At 38.1% G+C, this 22,668-nt stretch overlaps 1 protein-coding gene across 1 annotated transcript; it reads right to left on the bottom strand.

Annotated features, from left to right (window-relative positions):
• Nucleotides 1-1,215: 1,215 nt before the first annotated feature.
• Nucleotides 1,216-22,613, bottom strand: LOC148376417 (solute carrier family 53 member 1-like). The gene is made up of 16 exons (XM_088346952.1): nucleotides 22,249-22,613; nucleotides 20,900-20,951; nucleotides 20,137-20,238; nucleotides 19,825-20,048; nucleotides 18,936-19,085; nucleotides 18,620-18,703; nucleotides 18,116-18,197; nucleotides 13,563-13,652; nucleotides 13,204-13,301; nucleotides 11,648-11,827; nucleotides 11,385-11,550; nucleotides 11,106-11,300; nucleotides 9,316-9,482; nucleotides 9,078-9,217; nucleotides 7,216-7,437; nucleotides 1,216-4,007 (listed from the first exon to the last, which is right to left on the bottom strand). Exons 1-16 carry the CDS (start codon nucleotides 22,315-22,317, stop codon nucleotides 3,953-3,955), a joined length of 2,076 nt encoding a protein of 691 aa, XP_088203078.1. The 5' UTR covers nucleotides 22,318-22,613; the 3' UTR covers nucleotides 1,216-3,952.
• Between the last annotated feature and the right edge of the window lie 55 nt (nucleotides 22,614-22,668).

Below are 22,668 nucleotides of genomic sequence, written 5' to 3'. Positions count from 1 at the left end.
GGAATATGATCGAATTGAAATAGCAAAAAATTGTGTAAAATACGACAAAATCGTTTGGGTTAACAAGAATGGAAAAATGCAGTTGAAAATCCCAAATATAGCCTGATAACTAGCAAAATATAAAATGTTAGCAAGATAGCATGCAAATAATGTAAAAAGCTAGATATCTTGCTAAATAGCTATAAAGGTAGGAACGATAGCTAGCTATAAAACTAAAAAAGTAGCCAGCTAGCTAGCTAAAAAACACACATTTTTTTACACATTTGCTTTATAAAACTTATAAATTAAAATTCAGTTTTTTCTATTTCCTGTAAAATAAATCAAGATGAATACATAGATTCTCATTCTATTCTCCTAATTGCTTGAAAAAAAAATAATTATCTGAATTTCAAAAATGTCAACGTATCATGTTGTTACTATGTTATCACCATGGTAAATATTAAAAATTAGGGTTAAATGGACTCAGTCAAACAATAAAAAAAATAATCATTTAACTAGAAAACCAAAATGACCCAGCACTGGTGAGCTATTTTCAAAACAGGTCCGCGGGCACCATATCGACGACCCCTGCTCTAGAGAGTGTGTGTGTGTGTGTGAATGGGTGAGTGTGAAGAACATTGTAAAGCACTTTGGTAGGTATTCATTGAGTTGAAAAGCGCTATATAAATATAGACCATTTGCCATATTCACATCTACCTCACTCAGCGGCTCCTAAAGTGGGCGGTACCGCCCCCTGGGGGCGGTGGAAAGATCCGGGGGTGGCGGTGAGGAAGAATGGGGCGGTAGGGGCGCAGTAAGGGGGGCGGCAGTCTGAAGTCAAAGTCAGAAGTTTAAACCGCAAACCACTACGTATTTTTTCAAGGTTTTGTAGCGAATGAGTTTTGGCCGACCACAATTGTTAATATTCAAATTTTAAAAGCGCCGACCAATCAGAGGCAAGTTTTAATAATAGCACAAGCCAATAAACGTGATTCAAAGTTTGCAAGCGCCACACTATACCACACCCACCGTGTGAGCTCATTGGGTGTCATAGCGGACTCCGTAAACATAGTACCAGAGTCAACAATCGAGAAGGAAACAAAGCTTGCACCGAAGAAGGGCAGTACATCACTTATTCGGTCCCATTTTGCTAGGAATAGGAATACACTGGGGAGGCAAGGGGGTGCCAGCCTGCAAAAGTTTGGGAACCATTGACCCGACTGAATGACAACAACGGACAGTTTTCTGTCTTTATTGTTCATCTAAAGACTTCATAACAAGATGATAATCTTATTTTGCACGACTATTATTGCCATCAATGTAACAGAATGACAGCAACAACAAATTGAGGACATAATAAGCACACAAAAAGAAAACAAGAAACATTGCACAAGAGAGAAAAGAAGCTTTGCTTTAGGGACATTTCAACATGTCAAAATGTGCATGAGAGTAACAGGAGATGTTGGCATCATGGATCATAACTACTTGTTCTTTTTAAGAAGCCGTTACAAACTCCGAGGTCAACTTTAAGACTTGAAGATAATGACACACCCACATAAAACATAAAGCAACGTGTAAAAACATTTTCTGCAGCCACATCCTCGCCGCAACCCTGCAGGCGCCCGTATTCGTTCGATAAACCGTGAAATTTGGATACCACCATATAAAAAGTTGGTTTCTTAAAATCAGTAACTAAAAAGGCAGACGTCACTTGTGCAAATGTCTCGCTTTGGCGATGTAAAGGTTACTTCTCATACTATTTGAAAATAAATTGGCATATCACAAGTTAAATGATCATAAAAGTATTTGATGACATTTTATAAACACTTTTACCGGAAAATGAACACGATCCACATAAAAAGACCGGTAAAAGCCTTCAATAAACACAACCATCGTAAATAAGGAATGATAAAAATTGATTTGCAGTCCAGAAAACAGATTATTCTAGTTTTCACAGAATTTAGGTAAATGAACTGCCTTTGGAGACAAATAAGCTGAAGTAGTTAAATAAATAGGACATATTTATACAACAACTCATTTTGAGACACAAGGCAGGAGGTGTCCGTATTAACACTAGGGCTGCAAGTCTTTTAACAAAACCTGACTCCTCTCCATTATTCAAATAAAATCTATCTTATATTTCAGATGACCACTCAAAAATTTTGAGGACAGGATAACACAATGCTCAAGAATTTGGAAATTTTCCCGATTTAGTAAAGAAACGCCACAGGCTCTAAATCTGTCGAGAATGCAGATGACACCCTCTTCTCGTGCCAGTGAGTCTTGTTAAGCGCATTTGGGAATTTGGCAAAATGCTCTCTGCCATGCTTGTCATGCTAGCATTTAAACACTCCGCCTGTGCACATGACAATTTGGTGAGAAGACTAAAAATTTGTCCGCTGTTGGTCTAAGTTGTGGTGCATTTATTATAACACAAATTTATCCAGTTTGATTATGGTGCAAACTGATATATATGAAGCTCAAGCTTCATAACTATGACAAAAGTGCACCAATATCTGAATCATCGAGTAAATCAACTGATTAAACAAAGCAAAATTGGTTAAAATATCTATTTTTAAATCACCCTCTGGCATAGAGAGGAGCTTTATTGTGCCCGGTCAATGGTTACATAATCTGCTCTTAAGAGATTTGCTGGCAGATTCTCTTAGAAGCACTTTATGCAATTTGACATCCAGCAGACACTCAAGGAATTTAGTTCTTGCTTAGATATTATCGAGGATAAGAAGAGTCATTTTCATTGGTTACCATATTGGCCTGCTTTGATTACACCCGTAACACGAGATATCAATATCTACTGATTTGAGCCCACTTTGGCGCAGACTTAAAGAAATATAGAGCCTAACCGCACACATTTAGACTTACATTTTATATCATTGAGTCCCTTAACAAGGTGCTATAAGAATAGTAACAGTAAAGTACTATTGCAACTTCTAATACAAATACAACTGATTTCATAATAATAACAAAATGCAGATTTTACCTGACGAAATACACATTTTCTTAAAAGTGACATATTTGCGAAACGGAATCATTGTAAAAAGAAAAAAAAAACGATTCAGAGTACGCACCTGAAAAGAAATCTGCCTGGAGTCTCAGAATCAGCATGTAACAGACATTCAACAAATACGTATAATTTTAGCCGTACGTATGCATGATTTCACATACCACCGAGTGTTTAAAAGCTCGGAAGACACCATTCCTGGAATTCTAGCGAACATAGAAAAAAAATCTACACCTGCTTACTTTTGTCCATTTTCTACTCAAGAGCCACAGATACAAATAATTACACATTTGTAGCTTATTTATCAAATCCCATTTAAGTCCGTCCACCTTGAATCTGGAAAGGTGAACAAAAATAGGTAACATCTCCCTTATATACGCAGTCTTCTTATGGAGTGTGGAAAGCATGGATGATCCTGAGACAAACGTTAACTCAGGGACATTTTGTGGTCCTTAGAAGGAGTGTCTGTGGGGGAAGTCTGTCTCTCACGAAATGGTAGCACGGCATCCAAGTGGAGCAAGATTAGCTCCTGTCCGTAAAGTCTGCTTAGGCTCCCAAAACTTGGATTTGGTTGGTGTCAAGCAGGAGGAATGAAGGAGAGGAATGATGAGGACTTGGGTATAATTTAAGACATCTTGGGTTTGTTGATGACATGGATAGTTGTTCACCTCACTAGGAGGGGGAAGTGGGGTAATAATCTTGGAGAATATGGTGAAGGTGAATTCCATGGAAAAATTGTAACGGAGGTCTCCACTTGCACTTTCAGTCCCTCAATTTTGAAACAGCACTGAACCTTGGCATAGGCTCGCGTATCAAGAGTTATTTGTAGTCACGAAAGTCTTGAACTCCCTCGGAGTACAACGCCCAACCTGCCGGGTAGAACCTTGGTTAGGAGGAAGCATTTCCTCCTTTGAATAAATTCTGGACCCAGGCAAGGGGCGTGGCCTGATGTCAGGAGTCGTCATCTGTATCTTCTATTAGGACTTTGGTGTCACGGGTCTTGGATCTGGAAGAGACAACAAAAAGGAAAAAAAAATTAAAAGTACAGTAGACCCCCGGGATATGGCATCCCCGCCTTAAAGCATTTTCAAGGTGAGGAATAAGTTATTTTTAGGCCCCTCCTTACGGGATTTTCTCAACAATACGACTACAAGCCCCAAAAACCTTTTTCAAACTTTGCAGTGTTCATGCAAAGAAAGTGGTGGTAAGTGGTCTGCATTTATATAGCGCTTTTCCAGTCAATGAAGACCTCCCAAAGCGCTTTACAATGTGCTTCACACTTACCCATTCACAAACACACTCACACACCAATAGGGAGTCAGCCATGCAAGGGACAAATTACTCAGATCCCTGTTTGCTGTTGGCTAACATCATATAAAATACTGGTCTGCTATTGCTTATGACACATTCAGTTCAGAATTTTTTTGTGCCGCTTCTAAGCACATTTGGCAATACAGTACAGTAGTTTTGTACTGTATTAATTCACTATGAGTCCCAAGGCTTGCAGTGATGCCAACAGCATTTATCTTATTTGCTATGTGAAAATTGCACTAGAATGAATTAAATCCAACAAAACAGAAACCATGTATTTTTTTCAGTTTTAAGATGTTTAAAACAATTGGGGGATTACAATGTTACAACCATCACCATTGTTGTTGTGTTTTGATGATGAAGATGGACCTTGTATTTAGCTACTAATCAACAATATATATGAAAATATATACATTAATAACCATTCATCATTAATTTGAAAATAGAATGCACAAACTGAACATGCTTAAAGAAAATACATGTCATAAATTTTGTTTATCCTGTTCTAAATATTGTATAAACACAAAAGATAAAATCATTTCATAAATAAATAGATTTATAAATACCTCAGATTGGGATTTTCTGTCACACAGGGGAACCAGTGGTTGACTGCTGCTAGTATTTGAAGTGGAAGGATTTGGAACGGCCAATATTGTTGAAGCGGTGGTGTTACTGTTAGTTTCACTGCCGATTTTAAATGCGGATCCGAGTGCATAATTTGATCGCCGGCAAGCTATTTTTGCTTTGTGCTTGTTCATTTTAGCATGATCGATCAGTGCCACACAACCTCGCGTACCATAATTGATCAGATCGACACAGTATAGACACTTTGCTTTCCCTGGAACATCACACTTTGCGATGAACTGGCTCAAAGTTTCTGTAACTTCCTCGATCTTTGCGCCGATTTTAACGTTTACTGTGACAGTCTTCTCCAGCCATAACCACTTAAATTTATTCTTGATTCCTTTATCAATCTTAGAGACAAAAGCCTCGTCTTCTTTTCTTAGTATTTTCATATTTACTTTTTCCAACACTCATTTCACCGTTTGAAAAGACCGGAAGGAGCGCCATGTTTGAGAAAGCCAATGCTCTGAACAAAAGCTCCGCTGATTGGTTATCAGCGAACCTATCGACCAATGGTAGGAGTCGATCTATTTGTTAGCTAAACCACGTTGTGTGTTATAGATCTAATGCGCTGCGCTTCTTTTTGCCGATTTTTCTCGCGATCTCTAACTGCTAACTTGGGGTGATGAAACAGTCACGTATCATACCTCACCCCCCCAAAATATTTTCTCATCGAATTTAGACGATTTACGGGAATGACCTTTGGGGTTCAAAAACAGCGGAAATCCGCGGATCCGCGGAAAATTCTGATCCCTGAATACAAAGAAGGCACGCGAAATGCTACCCTCACTAAGTGGCTAACCAATCGACTATCGGGACCATTATTAAAAGTTAAGTAAGGAGGCAATTATGGCAAGGAAATCTACTTAGGTTAAATTCCTGGCAAGTTGAAGTTTTAAAATCAGTTAAATTTTTAATCCGCCATCACCGTTTGTCCCCCCTAATCTGAATATTTATTTGTAAATTCATAATTGTTAATCAGTAACCTCCACATTATGGCGACAAGTAATCAGAAGTAAGAAAAAAGTGGATTCACTGTAGTGCTACGTAGCAACAAGATCCATCCATTCATTTTCTAAACTGTTTATTTTCAAACTTATAATTTGACAGTACAGAAATGTATTTAAACAAAAACATTTTTATCAAGTGCAGTACTAGTATTTGTTAAACAAATGCTTGAACATGTAAGTTTGGTTTGGTCTTTGGTTTCAATGTATAATAGATTATTTAATGAATAAATTATGGGTTCTACTCCCTGGGTTTTGTCTAACACGGGACCTTTTTGGAATGCAACGAGATCGGTTCTGGACGATCGTTTGTAAATTGAATTTGTTCGGCAGTTGCTTCAGTGCTTTATTTTGTATGTTTTGTATGTTTAAGGCTTGTATAAGTAACCTGTATTGTTTTGCACAAAAAAAAATTAACATTTCATAAAATAATATGCTCTATAAAGATAAATAAAGTTAAGTGTAACTTATTTAGGAAGATGCGCTTCAAAAGTTAGGCGACTTCCTCCTCCATGGCAAAAAGTGTTAAAAAAAAAGCGATCCAACCATTTTCTCAACCACATCAAGCTTTCTTATTACACTTTCATTTCAAAAGAAACGGCTCGCCTTTTCTTTACACCAACCATATTGAACGGATGCACGAGATATTCAACTATAAAAATTTCAAAGTTCTTAGCGCTGGATAAACAGTATAGAATGTATACACAGTACTAGGAAGTAGAAGCCGGATTTCTTCTTCGGGGTGGATGCTGGGTGACCTCCTACAGCGCCACACGGCGGAAAGAAGCACTACAGTACTATCCTGTACTCGGAAAAAGGTGCACATAATACCAAATCTAACTTACAGCGCTGTCTGGATAATTTTCGACATCCCGAATTTTTTTTCTTATCTACCGTTTTTTGTAAGTCGAATGGTCGTATGTAGGAGAGCGTTTGTATATTTATTTGCCAATTATTCATGTACATGAAAATTCAAACTTAGTACTACTTCCAATATACTATTTTGTTATTTTAATTTTCTTCTCTGGACTACCAGATGTTTGAAGTTAATAACCATAGGTTTCTATTCCCCGCCACACACGAATTTCACTTTGCGCCACCCTCATGAGAAAGGATCAATGTTTCATCCTGGGGTCGACCGTAAATTCATAATCTACTGGTCATTGATTGTGATGAGTTAAATAATAGGACCATAAGATTTTCAGCTTGTCACAAAATCAAGCAGCTTGCTAGCATTAGCTGTGGGTGTTAGGGGTGTTGAGAGAGACTTACTGTGAGGCAAGCCTTGGCCGACGTAGACTCATGCTATAGCTCCGTTTCCAGCTCTTTTTTCCTTGTCGGTTCCTGACTCCATCCTCTTGGTCCATCATCTGCTCCAGCAGGGTCTGGTCATCGGCATTGAGTGGAGCCACGCTGATGTCTCGGACAGCTCTGAACTCACCGCAGTTATTCAGATGCTCGTTTTCCAGTCGGAAGAAGTTCCACACAAAACGCCTGCAAAGAAAAAAGTGCTGAATGGAAAAAAACATTTCATTTTCAATAAGGGATGTTGACTTAATAGCTAAAGTAAAGGCCTCTTATGTTCAAGCTTGAGGAAAGGAGCAGAAATCATCCGGTTTAGAAATTTGACTGGTACATGCTTCTCAGGCATCTAACCACAAATTGAAACAATATTTTCTCAATTATAATGAACACAAAAGGTCAAATATCCAAAGGATAATCATCCAAGGATGAGGAACGTAAAATGCGCTGATAGAATATTTGGTCTTGAGTATCGCTCACAATTAAGACGAGAATAAAAACAGGTCGTATTATACCAGTGATGTGCAGTCAGTGTGGTAGTGCCTTACCTGTGATCACTGAAATATAAAATCAAAACTATAATAAATGGTTATATTTATTCAGTGTTGAAATTCTTTCTCATTTAACAATTTTTGGATTCACTGTTAGAAAAGTGCTGGATTTTCTGATTTTCTGAATATCATTAATACAATTAGTATGTAACTTATTGCTGTACAGAGTGTCTGTAGAAGTAGAGTTAGGCAAGCAATTATCTTGCCTCAAAGGGGGGCGATAGTGAGACTAAGGATTCTGACAAGGCGCACACCTCAGCCCCAAACAATAGAATTAGTCATGGTATCAGCAAGTTAACAGCAGATCAAGCCATCCATTATATTTTTCTCATAGCATGGATTGTTTTCATATCTGAGGATTATCCATCTATTAATGCTTTTAATCAAAGAAAGCAGTGCATAGACTTCATTTATAAGATGAGACAATATAGCACTTTTTTCTATGCTACTGTTTTTATATTCCTTCCTTTTTCCACCAAATGATGAAAAAGATGTAGGTTAATTTTTCGTAATCCGACTGTGCCTTACCAGACATGAACCTCACCGCACGACTCTGTTCTTCTCTGTACTTGGAAAATAGTTCTTATAAAAAATAAATTCATAGTATCAATATAATCCAAGACCAGTATTTAAAATCGGTTATCATGACAGGCCTTGTCTAGACAAAATGGAGAAAAAAGGACAGCAAAGATTGCTAAAGATTGGTCATCTGAACAAGCTACCACATCTATAAATTTACTTAAATTATTGTAAAAGGATTTAGGTTGTGGGACATTTAGCACATGTTTCTAAGGTGGCTGACCTGGGAAGTGGTCATTCACATATTAACCACTAATCAGAGCAAAAGTAACTTCATCCTTTTGTGACCATAAAGCAAGAAAGTGATGTCACATCAGAAGCCGAATCAGGTGAAGAGAAACCAATTCCTAATCCATTTGGGAGAGAAAAATTAAAACACAGGCATGAAAAAAAATCACTATAAGCTGCTCTGCCTCCCAGCTCTGGAACTCATTACTGCCTGACCTCTGGAATCCTGCCACCTTGTCCACCTTCAAATCCAGACTCAAGACCCATCTCTCCAGACTTGCCTATTCATAATCATTTGCTTCACATACTGCCCCCTTTTGAACACTACTTTTTTTTTTATTTAGTATTTATCACTTGCTTGTTTTATCTTTGTTTATCTTTGGTATTCTGTGTACAGCAACCTTGGTTGTCCTGGAAGGTGCTTTGAAGTCGAATGTAATATTATTACCACAACATGGAAGGACAGCATCGTACCTAAAGACCTCCATTGGGGCCAATACAGTGGCCAGTATGTCGGAGATGCCATGAAGGCTGACGAATGTGCTGAGAGAAACAGTTAATATCCATGCAAATCTCAACAGTACATCCTCCACTATTGCACTGTAGTAATAGGCCTAGAATAGAAACAAAGAACGACAAAACATGAGCATCGTCAAAGTGCATGAACAAAGTTCAGCCCAGTACTCAAAGTACAAAAAAGAAATGAACACACCTTGTGTGGGTAGACTATCTCCTCTCTCAAAAAGGTGTTTTCTCCAGCATTGCGGTCAAACAGGCCCCAATCCATCTTTAGATCCCAGACTAGTGTGTAACAAGAGCTGACCACTAAGCACGCGATGTGCAAGTAGAGGAAGATTTTGGCGTCATCGTATGATTGAGCTGCGGAAGCAACGGAAAAAAAGTAGTCGGTTAGATTGGCAGAAAGCCGGCAGACAAATCTGGGTTAAATAAAGATAAGTTATAAGACATTTATAAAATGAAAAATAGTAAGTAGATATTAACATTTCAATATTTTAAATTGAGTAGAACAAAAAAAGAGAAGTCATAAAAAAAAAAAAAATGGTTGACTGAATGTAGTCTAGATCAAGGGTCACCAATGTGCTGCCCCCGGACACCAAGTAGCTCCCAAAGATCACCTGAGTATCAAGCGGACCAATTCTGAAAATAGCTCAACAAGGATGGGTTATTGGACTTTCTAATGAAGTGTGACACTTAAGTGAAATGAGGAAACATTGACAGAATCTGTTTTTAATTACATAATAGATTTATCCAAAATTCTTAGAAATGTGCCAATAACTTCTGCTGTATACCGTAATTCCGGATTACAGAGTGCACCTGATTAAAAGCTGCCTGCTCATATTTAAGAATGAAACTCAATTTTGCCTTTGTACAAGCCGCACTGGATTTAAAGCTGCACGCTTAAACAGTCATAAAATGGAACTATTTCACGGCCATTTCTCTCATGTTATGCCTGGTGCCAACCGCATGAGAAAATTGGTGTTGACACCTTGGGCACCCCCTGCACACTTGAAGCCCTTTTCCGCTGCATTGTTTTTCAGTTCTGCTCCAAGTTGTTTTCGTGATACGTTTTTGGATCATGTGACCATTCAAGATGGTGATTACAAAGACAAGCACACATTTACTACCGCTTCGAAAGAAAATGCAAATCAGAGCTGAATTGCGTAAAATGTAAGCCCAATGTTTCTAGACGACAGCGCCAGTGCCAGTGCAACCCCCATGAGAATAGCGCCTGATTGCAACACAGATGTGGAAGACATCTTTTAATGTTGTCATTAGTAGTTGCCGCGGTACCCGAGCAAATTACATTCACTAGTTATCGTTCCTCAAGGATTAAAGAAAACTCCAGCGACCTAACATTGAGCCCGATAATACAGAAGAAGTGTAGCATTTTTGCTAGATAACTTCATCTGCTGTTCAATTCGGATGTAAAAATTGAGGACTTGATTTGTGCGTGAAAAAGATGAAATTGCAAGAGTATGCTGTAAATATCTACTAAGGTACTGTTAAACCTCCTGATTTGCTCAAATTATGAATTATATAAACAATGTTGGCCAAAAAATAAACAAATATCTCTTGAAGGGCGTCATTAATGCTTTCAGATATCACCGCAGTGTTTTGTATTCAGAACACGTGTAATAAGGGAAAGAGAAGCGCTCAGTTTTCCTTGGTGGAGCAACGAAAGAAAAATAATAAGCAGCACCGTATTAAAAGCTGCAGTGCCTAAAATGAAGAGAAAACGGAGAAGCTCACAGCTTGTAGTCCGGAATTTAAGGTAGCGGCGGTGGTCTATTATAACCCAACTCCTAATAACTACACCCTGGTAATAACATAATAGTAATAACAAAATCATAACATAACTGGTTGGTGACCCCTGCTCTAGGTTAAGAAAAATCGGGAAACAAAATTTAAAAAGCATTTAAATAACTGCTAGTGCAACCATTACTTCCGTCACCTATTTGAGCAAAACTGTCCAAAATGTACCTTTATGTGTACTGTAGAGAGCAGCAAAAGTTACAACAAAGAAGGAAGTGGAGTATTTCCCAGCATTAACCAGGTGAGGGAAAGCCCTTTTCGTGTCCCGGTAACGCCGGAGACACTGGATGAATCTGAACCAAGCAGGGAGACAGTGAACCACTGCGCGGACTCCATAGGAGTAGGAATTACACACATCGTTACCTGAACATGAATACATTTAGATCCCGTTACAAGAATGTACTACATTTTCAATTATTTATTTTGTGTTTGAGAGAACAGTCGCACCTTCACTGTTGATGAGTCCATCGTGTTTTTTCCAATCAAGTTCAAAACTGTAAAAACAGATCATGTACTCTATATCTAATAAAACAACTCCCAATGAGTTTAACTGATCAGCCAACCAGAAGTCTGCAAAGCCCACACGATGGAATGGTGCGGTCATTACACGAAACTGTGGAAGAAAATATGGATTGTAGCGCTTTGTATTGTAAGCATTTTCCCCCTACACAACTACAACATTCATGAATTGAAACAAGGAGTGACGTTACCAGAAGTTTGAGAAGCCAGAAGCGTGATTTGTAGTAGCAGGTCTTGAACGGGTTGATGAGGAAAATGATGAAAAAGCCATAAAGAGCCAAGGGATTGGCTTGCATCGGAACTGGAATGCTGTCACTAAAAAGGCATGACAGCAGGCTGACGCACCACAACACTCCCAAAAGGCCTGCAATCTAACAAAAACAAATAAAATATTGTGGTTTGATTTCCATTACATCTTTTCAGATGTTGGCATATTTACAAGCATTGATAAAAGTCAATTTCTGTGGTATGGAACGTATTCAGACTCCTTGAAATTTTTCCATTCTCCGCATTTTTACCATTTGCCAAATTAAAAAAAAAAACACGATTTCATTTTTCATTAATGTACTCTCAGCTCCTAATATTGACAATGTAGATATTTTTCCCAGTCTGTATCTAACAAGTAAACGGAAATATTGTGCTTCATTAATTCTTCTGATCCTTCTCTTTAAAGTTCTGCTTCTTTATTGCAGTCCAGCTGTACACCACCCTACAGCCAACAGTGCATGTCAAAGCAAATGATAATCATGAGGTCAAATGAACTGCTCAAAGAGCTCAGAGACAGAATTGTGGCAAGGCATAGATCTGGCCAAGGTTACAAAAAAAAATCTGTTGCACTCAGGGTTCCTAATAGAGCAGTAACCTCCATAGCCATTAAAATGAAGAAGTCTAGGACAACAACAATGCTGCCAACACCAGCCAAACTACACAATTGTGAGGGAAGAGCTTTGGTGAGAATAGACCCAAAGATCACAGTGACTAAGCTCCATAGATGAAGGAATATAGGAGAAAGTATGAGTGGAGAAACCCAGGCCCTGCTCAACACCTGTCCAATAAAATCCCTACAGTAAAGCACTGTGGCGGGAGCATCAAGTTGTGTTTGCGGGGCTTTTGGCTGCAGGTTGCAATTGAAGGAAAAAAATAATGCGGCCATGTTCAGAGATATCCTGTAGAAAAACCTCCTCCAGAGTGCTCAGACTGGGCCACAGGTTCACCTTTCAACAGAACAATGAACCTAAGCACACATTTTAAATAGAGTGGCTTCAGAATAGCTGTGCGACTCTTCTTAATTGGTCCATCCAGAACCCTGACCTAAAACCAATCGGACATTTTTGGAAGGACCTAAAAAATACCTGTCCCTAAACGTTTACTATCCCCCCCCAAAAAGAGGGGGTAAGCACTGCCTAGCCTAAACCTTCCCCCATTCCTCCTACCTAATGTGTTCCGCACCGAACAGCTTCGCTAAAAGTAAGATAAAACCAGAAAGAGTATTGTGAGAAAAAAAGCATAAGAGCTCTTTGAACGAAGTTGGGCACATGATAGAGAAAATATCATTCAACTCTATTAAGGATAGCTCAAACAACACAACCCACTTTTAATGAGAAATCATTTTGGCAAAGAGCTGCAATGACACAAAGTGAAAAATTTCAAGAGGTCTGAATACCCTCTGAACACACTGTGTACATAGTCAACCTGTACACACATGCAGATACATACACAACGTAAATACACATTTGCTTGTTCAAACCTCAAACAGGTGTTGATGGGAAAGATTATTTCTGGGATTGAGTTCAAATATAAGGACATGGTTGACTCCTGCTTGCCTCCACCCATAGGTGTTTATACCTACAACAAAATTAAGAAAAAACAGTTAGAATGTCAGCAGATACTATTTGAGGAACAGTAGCTTGCTACCCAACATCTAGTATTAATGTATAGCAATCCATGCAATATCCCCCTTTGCCTAATAATACCAGTTAAAAAATATTGGTCATGGTAGTGAACCATTACTGTGGCTTAAACCTTTTGTTCTAAAGGGATTAGAATGTAACATGTTTCAAAATCCACTCGAGCGTAGTAACCCATTATTGTTAAAATGTGAATTACCTAAAAGGAAGAGGAATTCTATTAAGAGAAAGCCTCCTCTGTAGATTCTTATCATTGGCCAAACGTCAGCGATGGGAAACATGACAGCTCCTGAAAAAAGGTGGATACATTTTAAAGGTACAGACAAAATAATCCAACTTCGACTAAATCCCATAACTCTCCACAAATCAATTTTCTTTATTCTAAAAGTGTGTTCACAATGACGGCAAGAAGGTCCCAACCCTTTGCAAAGTTTGGAGTAAGAAAAGAGTGAGACACACAATCCCCCATTTCACCAAATTAATTCTGGAGTGCCCCTAGCTTCTCCCTAGTCATGCCCACTCCACATTACCGACCAGCTGGAAGAAATTGCGGAAGGGAATGAATCAACAATATGTGATCATGTTGCGTTATGGCACGTAAATTCCTACGGGACCATGAAAAGCATAGAGGCGCAGGAGAGATGGTTATGGCAAAACAGGGAGAATAAACACGAGTGAAGCGATGAACCCATCTAGTAGAATGCTTATTCTTTTTGCAAGTGAAGCACTTTAGTTTAAAATTAAAAGAAAAGGAAAAGAGGAATGAACGATTGCTGCATATGTTATGTCACATTAAATGCAGTGTCAAGTGATAAGCAGGTAGCATGTTTCTAATCACTGAGGATGATTTGAGATCATGACATGTCAAAAATCAGTCAAAATGTTTTGTGTCATTTTTGACCCCAATCAGTCCTTTCAAACACACGTTATGAATATTACTAGAACAGCTTTTTTCCATCTTTGCAACATTGCTAAAATTTGCCCTATGCTGTCTCAGTCGGATGCGGAGATTATAATTCATGCGTTTGTCTCCAGTCTCGATTACTGTAATGCACTACTCTCCGGTCTCCTGAAGTCCAATATCAAGAGCCTTCAGCAGGTATAAAATGCTGCAGTGAGGCTTTTAATTAAGTCAAGACAGTTTGATCACATTACCCCGATTTTAGCTAACCGGCATTGGCTCCCTGTTAGCTTAAGATGTGATTTTAAAGTTCTGTTGGTAGTATATAAACACATGCATGGACTTGCTCCCTCATATCTTTCAGATTTAATTTCCCCCTATTTTCCGTTATGTAGCCTTCGCTCTGAAAATGTTGGTCTACTCGTGATCCCAAGAGCCAAGAAGAGATCCGCAGGTTTGAGAGCGTTCTCCATTCGGTCCCCGGTGCTGTTGGATGCTCTTCCCCCTGAAATTCGATCTGCAACCTCAGTGGAAATGTTTAAATCCAAGCTTAAAACACACTTGTATTCTATAGCATACGAATAACCTATATTTTATGTTGACAATATCTGTATATTATTTGTTATTGCAAAATCCATTGCAGCCTGGTCATCCTAGCAGGGGGATTACCTCACGTGCAGTCCCTTTCCCAAGGTTTCTTCATTTTCCTCATGCTGAGGTTTTTGAAGTTTTCCTTGCCCTCGTGTAGGTTTTAGATCAGGGGATGGTGTCATAATAGTCTGTGGTTTGCAATAATCTGTGGTCTGTGCAGCCCTTTGAGATTCTTTGTGATTAAGGGCTATACAAATGAACATGACTTGACCGGACTAGACTAGACTAGAGAAGAATCAATACCATGGCCTCAACAAACAAGCAGAAGGAGTAGAAAGATCAATAAGAAAGTTGGTTTTATGAAAGAGTATGTGATGGGATTAAACCCTTGACTTTAAAAACACTATAAAATTACTGAACAGTTGTACAGTCATTTTCCTGTTTTGACGATTACACAGGAACCTAATCCAGTCTCTTCCCTGATGTAAAAGAAAATCAAATAAAATTTTAGTTGATTGTCTAACTAAAGGTATATATATATATATATATATATATATATATATATATATATATACACTGGACTGTCTCAGAAAATTAGAATATTGTGATAAAGTTCTTTATTTTCTGTAATGCATTTAAAAAAACAAAAATGTCATACATTCTGGATTCATTACACATCAACTGAACTATTTCAAGCCTTTTATTATTTTAATATTGCTGAATTTGGCTTACAGCTTAAGAAAACTCAAAAATCCTATCTCAAAATATTAGAATATCATGAAAAAGTATACAAGTAGGCTATTCAACTAATCACCTGAATCATCTAATTAACTCGAAACACCTTGCGAGGGTTTCCTGAGCCTTAAAAACACTCAGCTTGGTTCAGTAAACTAAATCACTGCTGATCTGACTGCTGTCCAGAGGACCATCATTGATACCCTCCATCAGGAGGGTAAGACACAAAAAGAAATTTCTCAAAGAGCAGGCTGTTCACAGAGTGCAGTTTCAAAGCATTTCCACAAAAAGTCTGTTGGAAGGGAAAAATGTGGCCGGAAACGCTGCACAACCAAGAGAGATGACCGCAGCCTTAACAAAATTGTGAAGAAGAGCCGCTTCCAGAATTTGAGGGAGCTTCAAAGACAGTGGGCTGAAGCTGGAGTCCAGGTATCAAAAGCCACAGTTCACAGACGTGTCCGGGAAATGGGCTACAATAGCCGTATTCCCATGGTCAAGCCACTTCTGAACTCAAGACAACGGAAGAAGCGTCTGACTTGGGCTATGGAGAAGAAGCACTGGACAGTTGCAGAGTTGTCCAAAGTCCTCTTTTCAGACGAAAGCAAGTTTTGCATTTCATTTGGAAGTCAAGGCGCCAGAGTCTGGAGAAAGGCTGGAGAAGAGCAAAATCCAAGTTGCTTGAAATCCAGTGTGAAGTTCCCACAGTCAGCAATGGTTTGGGGAGCCATGTCAGCTGCTGGTGTTGGTCCACTGTGTTTCATCAAGTCCAGAGTAAATGCAACTGTGTACCAAGAGATTTTAGAGCACTACATGCTTCCATCTGCTGAAAAGCTCTATGGAGATGAGGATTTCATTTTCCAGCATGATCTGGCACATGCCCACAGTGCCAAAACCACCAGTAACTGGTGCACTGACCATGGCATCACTGTCCTTGATTGGCGTGCTAATTCCCCTGACCTGAGCCCCATCGAGAATGAGCTGAAGGCCGCTATCGAAGCATCCTGGGCATCAATAACACCTCAGCAATGCCACAGGCTGATTGCCTCCATGCCACGCCGGATTGATGCAGTAATCCGTGCAAAAGGATTCCCAACCAAGTACTGAGTGCATCAATGGACATTTTCAAATGTTTGATTTAGTTTTGCTGTTATAAAATTATTTTTTTTACTTGGTCTGAGGAAGTATTCTAATATTTTGAGATAGGATTTTTGAGTTTTTTTCAGCTGTAAGCCAAAATCAGCAATATTCAAATAATAAAAGGCTTGAAATAGTTCAGTTGATGTGTAATGAATCCAGAATGTATGACATTTTTGTTTTTTTAATTGCATTACAGAAAATAAAGAACTTTATCACAATATTCTAATTTTCTGAGACAGTCCAGTATATATATACCACAGCCATATCCCCCTAGTGGAAGGTGGCTAGAGTCATTTCTGGTGACACTTTTTTAATTAAATCTTTGTTAAGAGTTCAATACAGCTAAGAACGGGAGCCAAGATAGGAAAAAAGGTCCAGAGTATTATACTGCAATTATACATTAAAATGCATATTTCGTTGCCTATGACATGCTTACCGTATTTTCCAGACTATAAGCAGTTTTTTGTCATCGTTTGTCCAAGGGTGTGACTTACACTCCGGTGAGACTCATCTGTGAAATTATTGACACATTGCTATCGGGTGGCGCTTAAGGCCTGTGTTGATAATTTCAACCTTTTCCCTGTAGTGCTGAAAAAATTCATTGTATTTAGTGATTTGGAGTATAAGCGTTAGTTTGGTAAATATGTAATTAATGCTAGAGTTATCTGAATATAATGTTACATCGTTACTGAAATTAACAGGCATATCTATCATGTAACGTTCATATATTGATCTTTTATTTTAAATTGACTTTTAAAATTACATATATTTATTTGGTGTTGGGGTTTTATCAATTAGAATTTCCCCCAAAAATGTGACTTATACTCCATTGCGACTTACATTTTAGTTTTCCTTCTTTATTTAGACATCTTTTGGTCGGTGCAATTCATACCACAGAGCGACTTACAGTCCTGAAAATACGGTACTTTCTAATCAATGAGTTAATTTGAGGGAGCAACATTGAAAACCTAAGGAGCAAAAATTTTAGTTTCCACATTTACATGTACATATGATGTTGCCTGCTACTCAAAGAATTGACCAACAATCCTTTAAGTTCTCGAACAGTTGTCAATGACTTAGTTTCTTATCTCCATTTACTGTCTAAACAGTTTCACATTAAGGTGCTAAATGTAACAAATGAAAGAGAGCCCAGCCCAGTTTTCAACCACATTGGTAAGAAAAGCTGCTCACTCCGAAGGTATTCACAATTACCTACTCAATAGGCTACCAACTCATTAGAATTGTGCACGATCGAAATCGAGCATCTTTCAAAACTGGTGTCAAAATATATGACCAAAGAGTGTAGAACAAGCCAAGTCAATTATACGTACAGCCCAGTCTCCTTTTGACTACTACAAAACAAAATTAAGTAGCTTCAGTTGTCTTACCTGTAATTATGACAGTGACCATTAAGACAAGGAAAACTCCACAGTACAGTCCGACTCTAAAGGTTGTCCAAGCAGGCGCCGGCTGTAAAAATACGAAAAAAGATAAAATTATTGTGGGGAAATGCCATACCGAATCACTTAATAGGTCCAACACAAAAGCAGAGAGACATTACAACAAAAATTTTCAAATATCAGTGGCATCTATAGTTTGTGAGCTTTAGCACAACAAATTATTTTGGGGGAAAAAGGGGGAATGGTCACATTCCTAGTTCGAAGCATTATACTCTATCTCAGTAGCTACTGGGTCAGTCTTAAAAAAGTGAAAGTGCTAATAAAATCAAGGAGGATTCAAAATCATTTGGTGCATAGCATTAATACATTAATAAACAGCCAAAGCTGACGATTTGCATTTTACTGTTTTTATATGTAAAAATCAGAAATATTGATAGGACTGAGTCGTGTTTATTCAGTGTATTTCGTATACAATCTATATGGCCTTCTTACCTGTGCAGCTCCCAAGGGAGGTACCCTCAGTCTCTTCATGGCCTTCTGCCTGTCACCCCCTTCCAACTCTGTTGTAACCAAAGCCTGAAAGACAGCAAAAGCGATTCCATTGTTAGAGCTACAGGCTGAATTAGCGGCAATGTTGACATTTCCTGGAGTGTCTCAGGATGCACACATTGAAACGCACCAACAGTACCGAACTTTTATCCTTAACTTCAATTACCAATTGTATGTGAACCTGCCGGTAGTCAGCCATGCAGATCCTTTCAAATTATTGTTTTGTGATGGTCCTTGTAATTATAAGAAATGTGTTTACCTCAGTTTCAGAAATAAGTTGTGTGATTTTCTTGCAGGTGTAGAACGGCGCCACTTCGACATGGGCAACTCTCCAAAGAGCACCCCGTGACGTATCCAAAATCTTATCATGTTTCTTCAAGATCTTTCTGAAGCCAGTAAAATTTAGGTTCTGCAGACATGCATAGGGTAATGAAAAAAAAACAATTATTGGATCATATTGTTGAACAATGAAGACAATATTTAATTGATTGTATTCCTAAAGTTGGGTCTCCATAATGCACGAATTGTGATCTGAGAGACCTATGTTGTCTTCCCATTTTGGAAAATGTTTCTCTGAGCAAGTCAAGAGTTAAATATGAGATTGTGGTATCATTTTCATGCTGTTGATATATAGTCCGGGCATGGAGGCTTGAAAGACTACATCAAAGCTTCAATCTTAGAGTAGCTCAAACAGGTTTGTTTGCATGCACAGATTAGAATTACCTAACAGCGTTAAGACTCTGATAAATAACAGCTAATTGATTGCTTAGTGCAGTTGTCAAAGCAGGGGGGGGGTCAGTGCACATTTATGTTTGCAGATGCCTCTGCTGCCACGTACACAAGTCCACACGGAAAATGCAGAATTCACACACACGTGCTTGTATTCTGACAGCTCTTCCACATTTCTTGATCCGAACCATTTCAAGTTTAGAATTTTTTCCACAACATTTTAATCAACTTCCGTTTTACAAGGTTGAGAAAAGAAATATATATTTAGGGTTCATTTATAATGGCAGCAAAATAGTGTTTTTGTCTGTCACAACAAAAAATATCTATAGTTCATGACAAAATCATGAAATGACAAAATGAGGAAGACTACCGTATGTATGGGAAAACAACTTTTGGGTGTACAGTTTGTGTTTCTAAACCTGGTAGTTCTGCAACAGGATCAAGCTGAGGTAGAACTCGGAAAAAGCCAGCTGAAGGTCCTTTATGTTCCTGTGTTTGCATCGCTCTTGCTGTGACAGAGTAAATACAGTTTTCCTCCTTCGCAAACCCCGACCATTGGTGGTAATCTCTCTCTGGGCATCCAAAGACGACTGCAATTCATTTTGTAGCGTGGCAAATCTACGCTGAGCCTCAGCCAGCTTTTCTGGGATACAAAGGAAGATAAACAGAGGAATATAATTCTATTGAATGCATCACTTCTTTCCGAATGTTAATTTTGTGATGTAAATTACCTGAGTAAAATGTGTTAATCTTGGCCAGCTCTTTTTCACATGTCTGGAAGAACTTCTCTTCGAACTTTGCATAATATCGTTTAACAGTGTCATCATCTGTCACTACAACGAGAGACATTGAGAATTTTGTTACAAGATAAGAATGATGCATGCCTTAGTAAATCTATTTTCAAGCCATAAAATGTTTAATATTACTATCAATAAGACCATCCAACATATTATAAAATAAAAAAATATATTCTGTGATCAAGTTTGCGAGAAAATGTACCAATATATTTTTTTGTACCAGAAAAAAGATAAAATAAAATGACTGCCATTCAGAACATTTAATTGATGACAATGACTTTGCACCAAATGCAATATTGCACAACCGTTACGATACAACGTTATCACGACAACCCTGTATGTAACATCCCACATGCTGACATTGTTGTGTAAATACCATGTAAATTATAACTATAGCCTTATTCCCCTTGTTTTATAACATTATCTTCTCTGTTCCTTTATCTTCTTGCTCATACCCTCACTATGTGTAAAACTGGAGTGTCATGCCCAATTTCGTTGTCACAATATGTTAGCCCATTTGTAACAATGACAATAAAGGTATATTCTATTCTATTCTATTCTATTCTAATTATCCACTTACAAGAAATTGGCCTTACTAACCAAAATGTTATTAGTAAAGTTTCAACATAATTTACATTTATGTTACGGAAGTAAATCTGAATTTCTAATCCAAAATATCAATGGCGAGTGAAAATACCTTCAATTGATGGGGCCTGGTCCTGAGCAGCATATAACATCTCTTTAAAAGCCTGGAGATTGAGAAAAAAACCAACATTTAATGTGATAAAGGGTTCCTTTAGGTCACAATGAGGTTTTTTTTAATTCAGTGCGTGTTGGACATCATCATGCATGAAGTTGAAAGAGAGATGAAAACAAAAATGTTTTTAACCTTGTTCACGAAATGATACACTGAACCGCTTGCATTAATGGTGAGAAGTGTATAGAAGCTCAACAGAATACAATATATTTGGTGAAATTGATTCAACAATTTGTGGATTTACAACTTTTCAAAGAAAAATGTCGCATATCCTGATTTTTTTGCGTTGATATGCCCTTAGAAAAAAGCCACATGGACTGTTTGTTACATAAGACTCTTCGTAATCAGCAAAGAGTAATTGATTCATTCACAAAACGTGCAAAAAAGCACACAAAGCTCCCTAAAAATATTTGGCAACAAATCAAGAGGCTGTTGTTGCGTCATTTGACAATATATCTTATGATTGGTAAGATTCGATCTCTATGTAATTGCAGAAAACAAATTAAACAGACCTTTTTTTTTTTGCATTGGTCAACTGAAACCACATGATCATGTCAAATTTTCCATCTCGTGATCTAAAGGGTAAATCCATTAGAAGTCAAACACATTGACATGACATTTATGGATTTTTTTCCACAGATTCTTAAACAATTGTACAGAACAAAATATCTATGTATTGTGTGTTTCTAAACCCATTGGCATTCTGAGTTTAATTTCTACAGTTTTTCTCAGGAAGGATTTCACTGCAGTGTGCCACAAGTGTGAACAAGGGGTAAAAAATGAAATACTCTGGCGTTTGTGTTTCCAAAGAAACACCATGGAGTACAAAAAACGCATAGAGTTAAAATCTGTAAAAATATTTAAAAAAAACAACAAACTTCAGATCAATGAAATACACTGATCCAAGCGCGATGACAGCAGCAGAACAGTGCTGGTCAAAATGCTCCTGCATCAGCAAGAATCAACATTTGCCCTTGCCTATCAAAAGGAATAAGATAAATTACTACAGTGGATGGTGGAAATTAATTGGATCACATGAGAAATCGCCATCATCACAAAAATGTTAGATGCTTAGTCAGCATTTATTGACGTAGTGGTTGGACGGATGACAATGAAGGCAGAATCTGCTAGACTAACAATAAAAATGCATAGAAATCTCAAACGAAAACAACCTCTCGATTTGCACCAGAGACACTAGTTGTGTTCAGCGATGAAACGATACGGAACTTGCAATAATACGTTTGCATTATTTGTAAACAACACAGACAAGAGGGAACGCAAACACTCACCTCATATTGAATATATTGTTTCCTCCATTCCGGTGTGATGTGAGCTGATAGATGCTCCGTGAACTTCATTTTGGAGGTTCAAATACAAATCGCTGTCTGCTGAAAACCGTGTGGAATAAAAGCTCACTACCGTAAACGGAACATGGCTAACCTCATTTTTTCCTTGAGTCAGTCATTTCATAGAAGCAAAGCTAGTGAGTCAGATTTTGGCCAAAAGTGACACTTGGGCCTTTCTATGTTATGCCAAAACGTGTTTTATTTTAAACTCAATAATCACATTGTTAAGAGCAATGGCCTCTTTCGTTGCTACTGCAGCTAATGCCTCTTCGTCTTCAGCTTCTCTTCGTCTGCTTCTTTTTTCCTAATCTTCTTCTTCTTCGTTGGCTTCTTCTTCGTTTGTTTTTTTCCTCTTTGTCTTCT

This window comes from Urocampus carinirostris, chromosome 1 (genome assembly GCF_059441175.1).
Source record: "Urocampus carinirostris isolate Australia breed hairy pipefish chromosome 1, RoL_Ucar_1.0, whole genome shotgun sequence".
Taxonomy (NCBI): Eukaryota; Metazoa; Chordata; class Actinopteri; order Syngnathiformes; family Syngnathidae; genus Urocampus; species Urocampus carinirostris.
This window is presented reverse-complemented; position numbering and strand designations above follow the sequence as displayed.

What these genes read in the sequence shown, in the direction of transcription:
- LOC148376417 (XM_088346952.1), bottom strand. Translation starts at nt 22,317, where the DNA reads ATGAAGTTCACGGAGCATCTATCAGCTCACATCACACCGGAATGGAGG. An exon ending in CCCATCAACACCTGTTTGAG is followed by an intron (nt 11,828 to 13,203) that starts GTTTGAACAAGC and finishes TGTTTTTGTTAG; the next exon opens with ATTGCAGGCCTTTTGGGAGT. An exon ending in CGGCCAAGGCTTGCCTCACA is followed by an intron (nt 4,008 to 7,215) that starts GTAAGTCTCTCT and finishes TGTCTCTTCCAG; the next exon opens with ATCCAAGACCCGTGACACCA.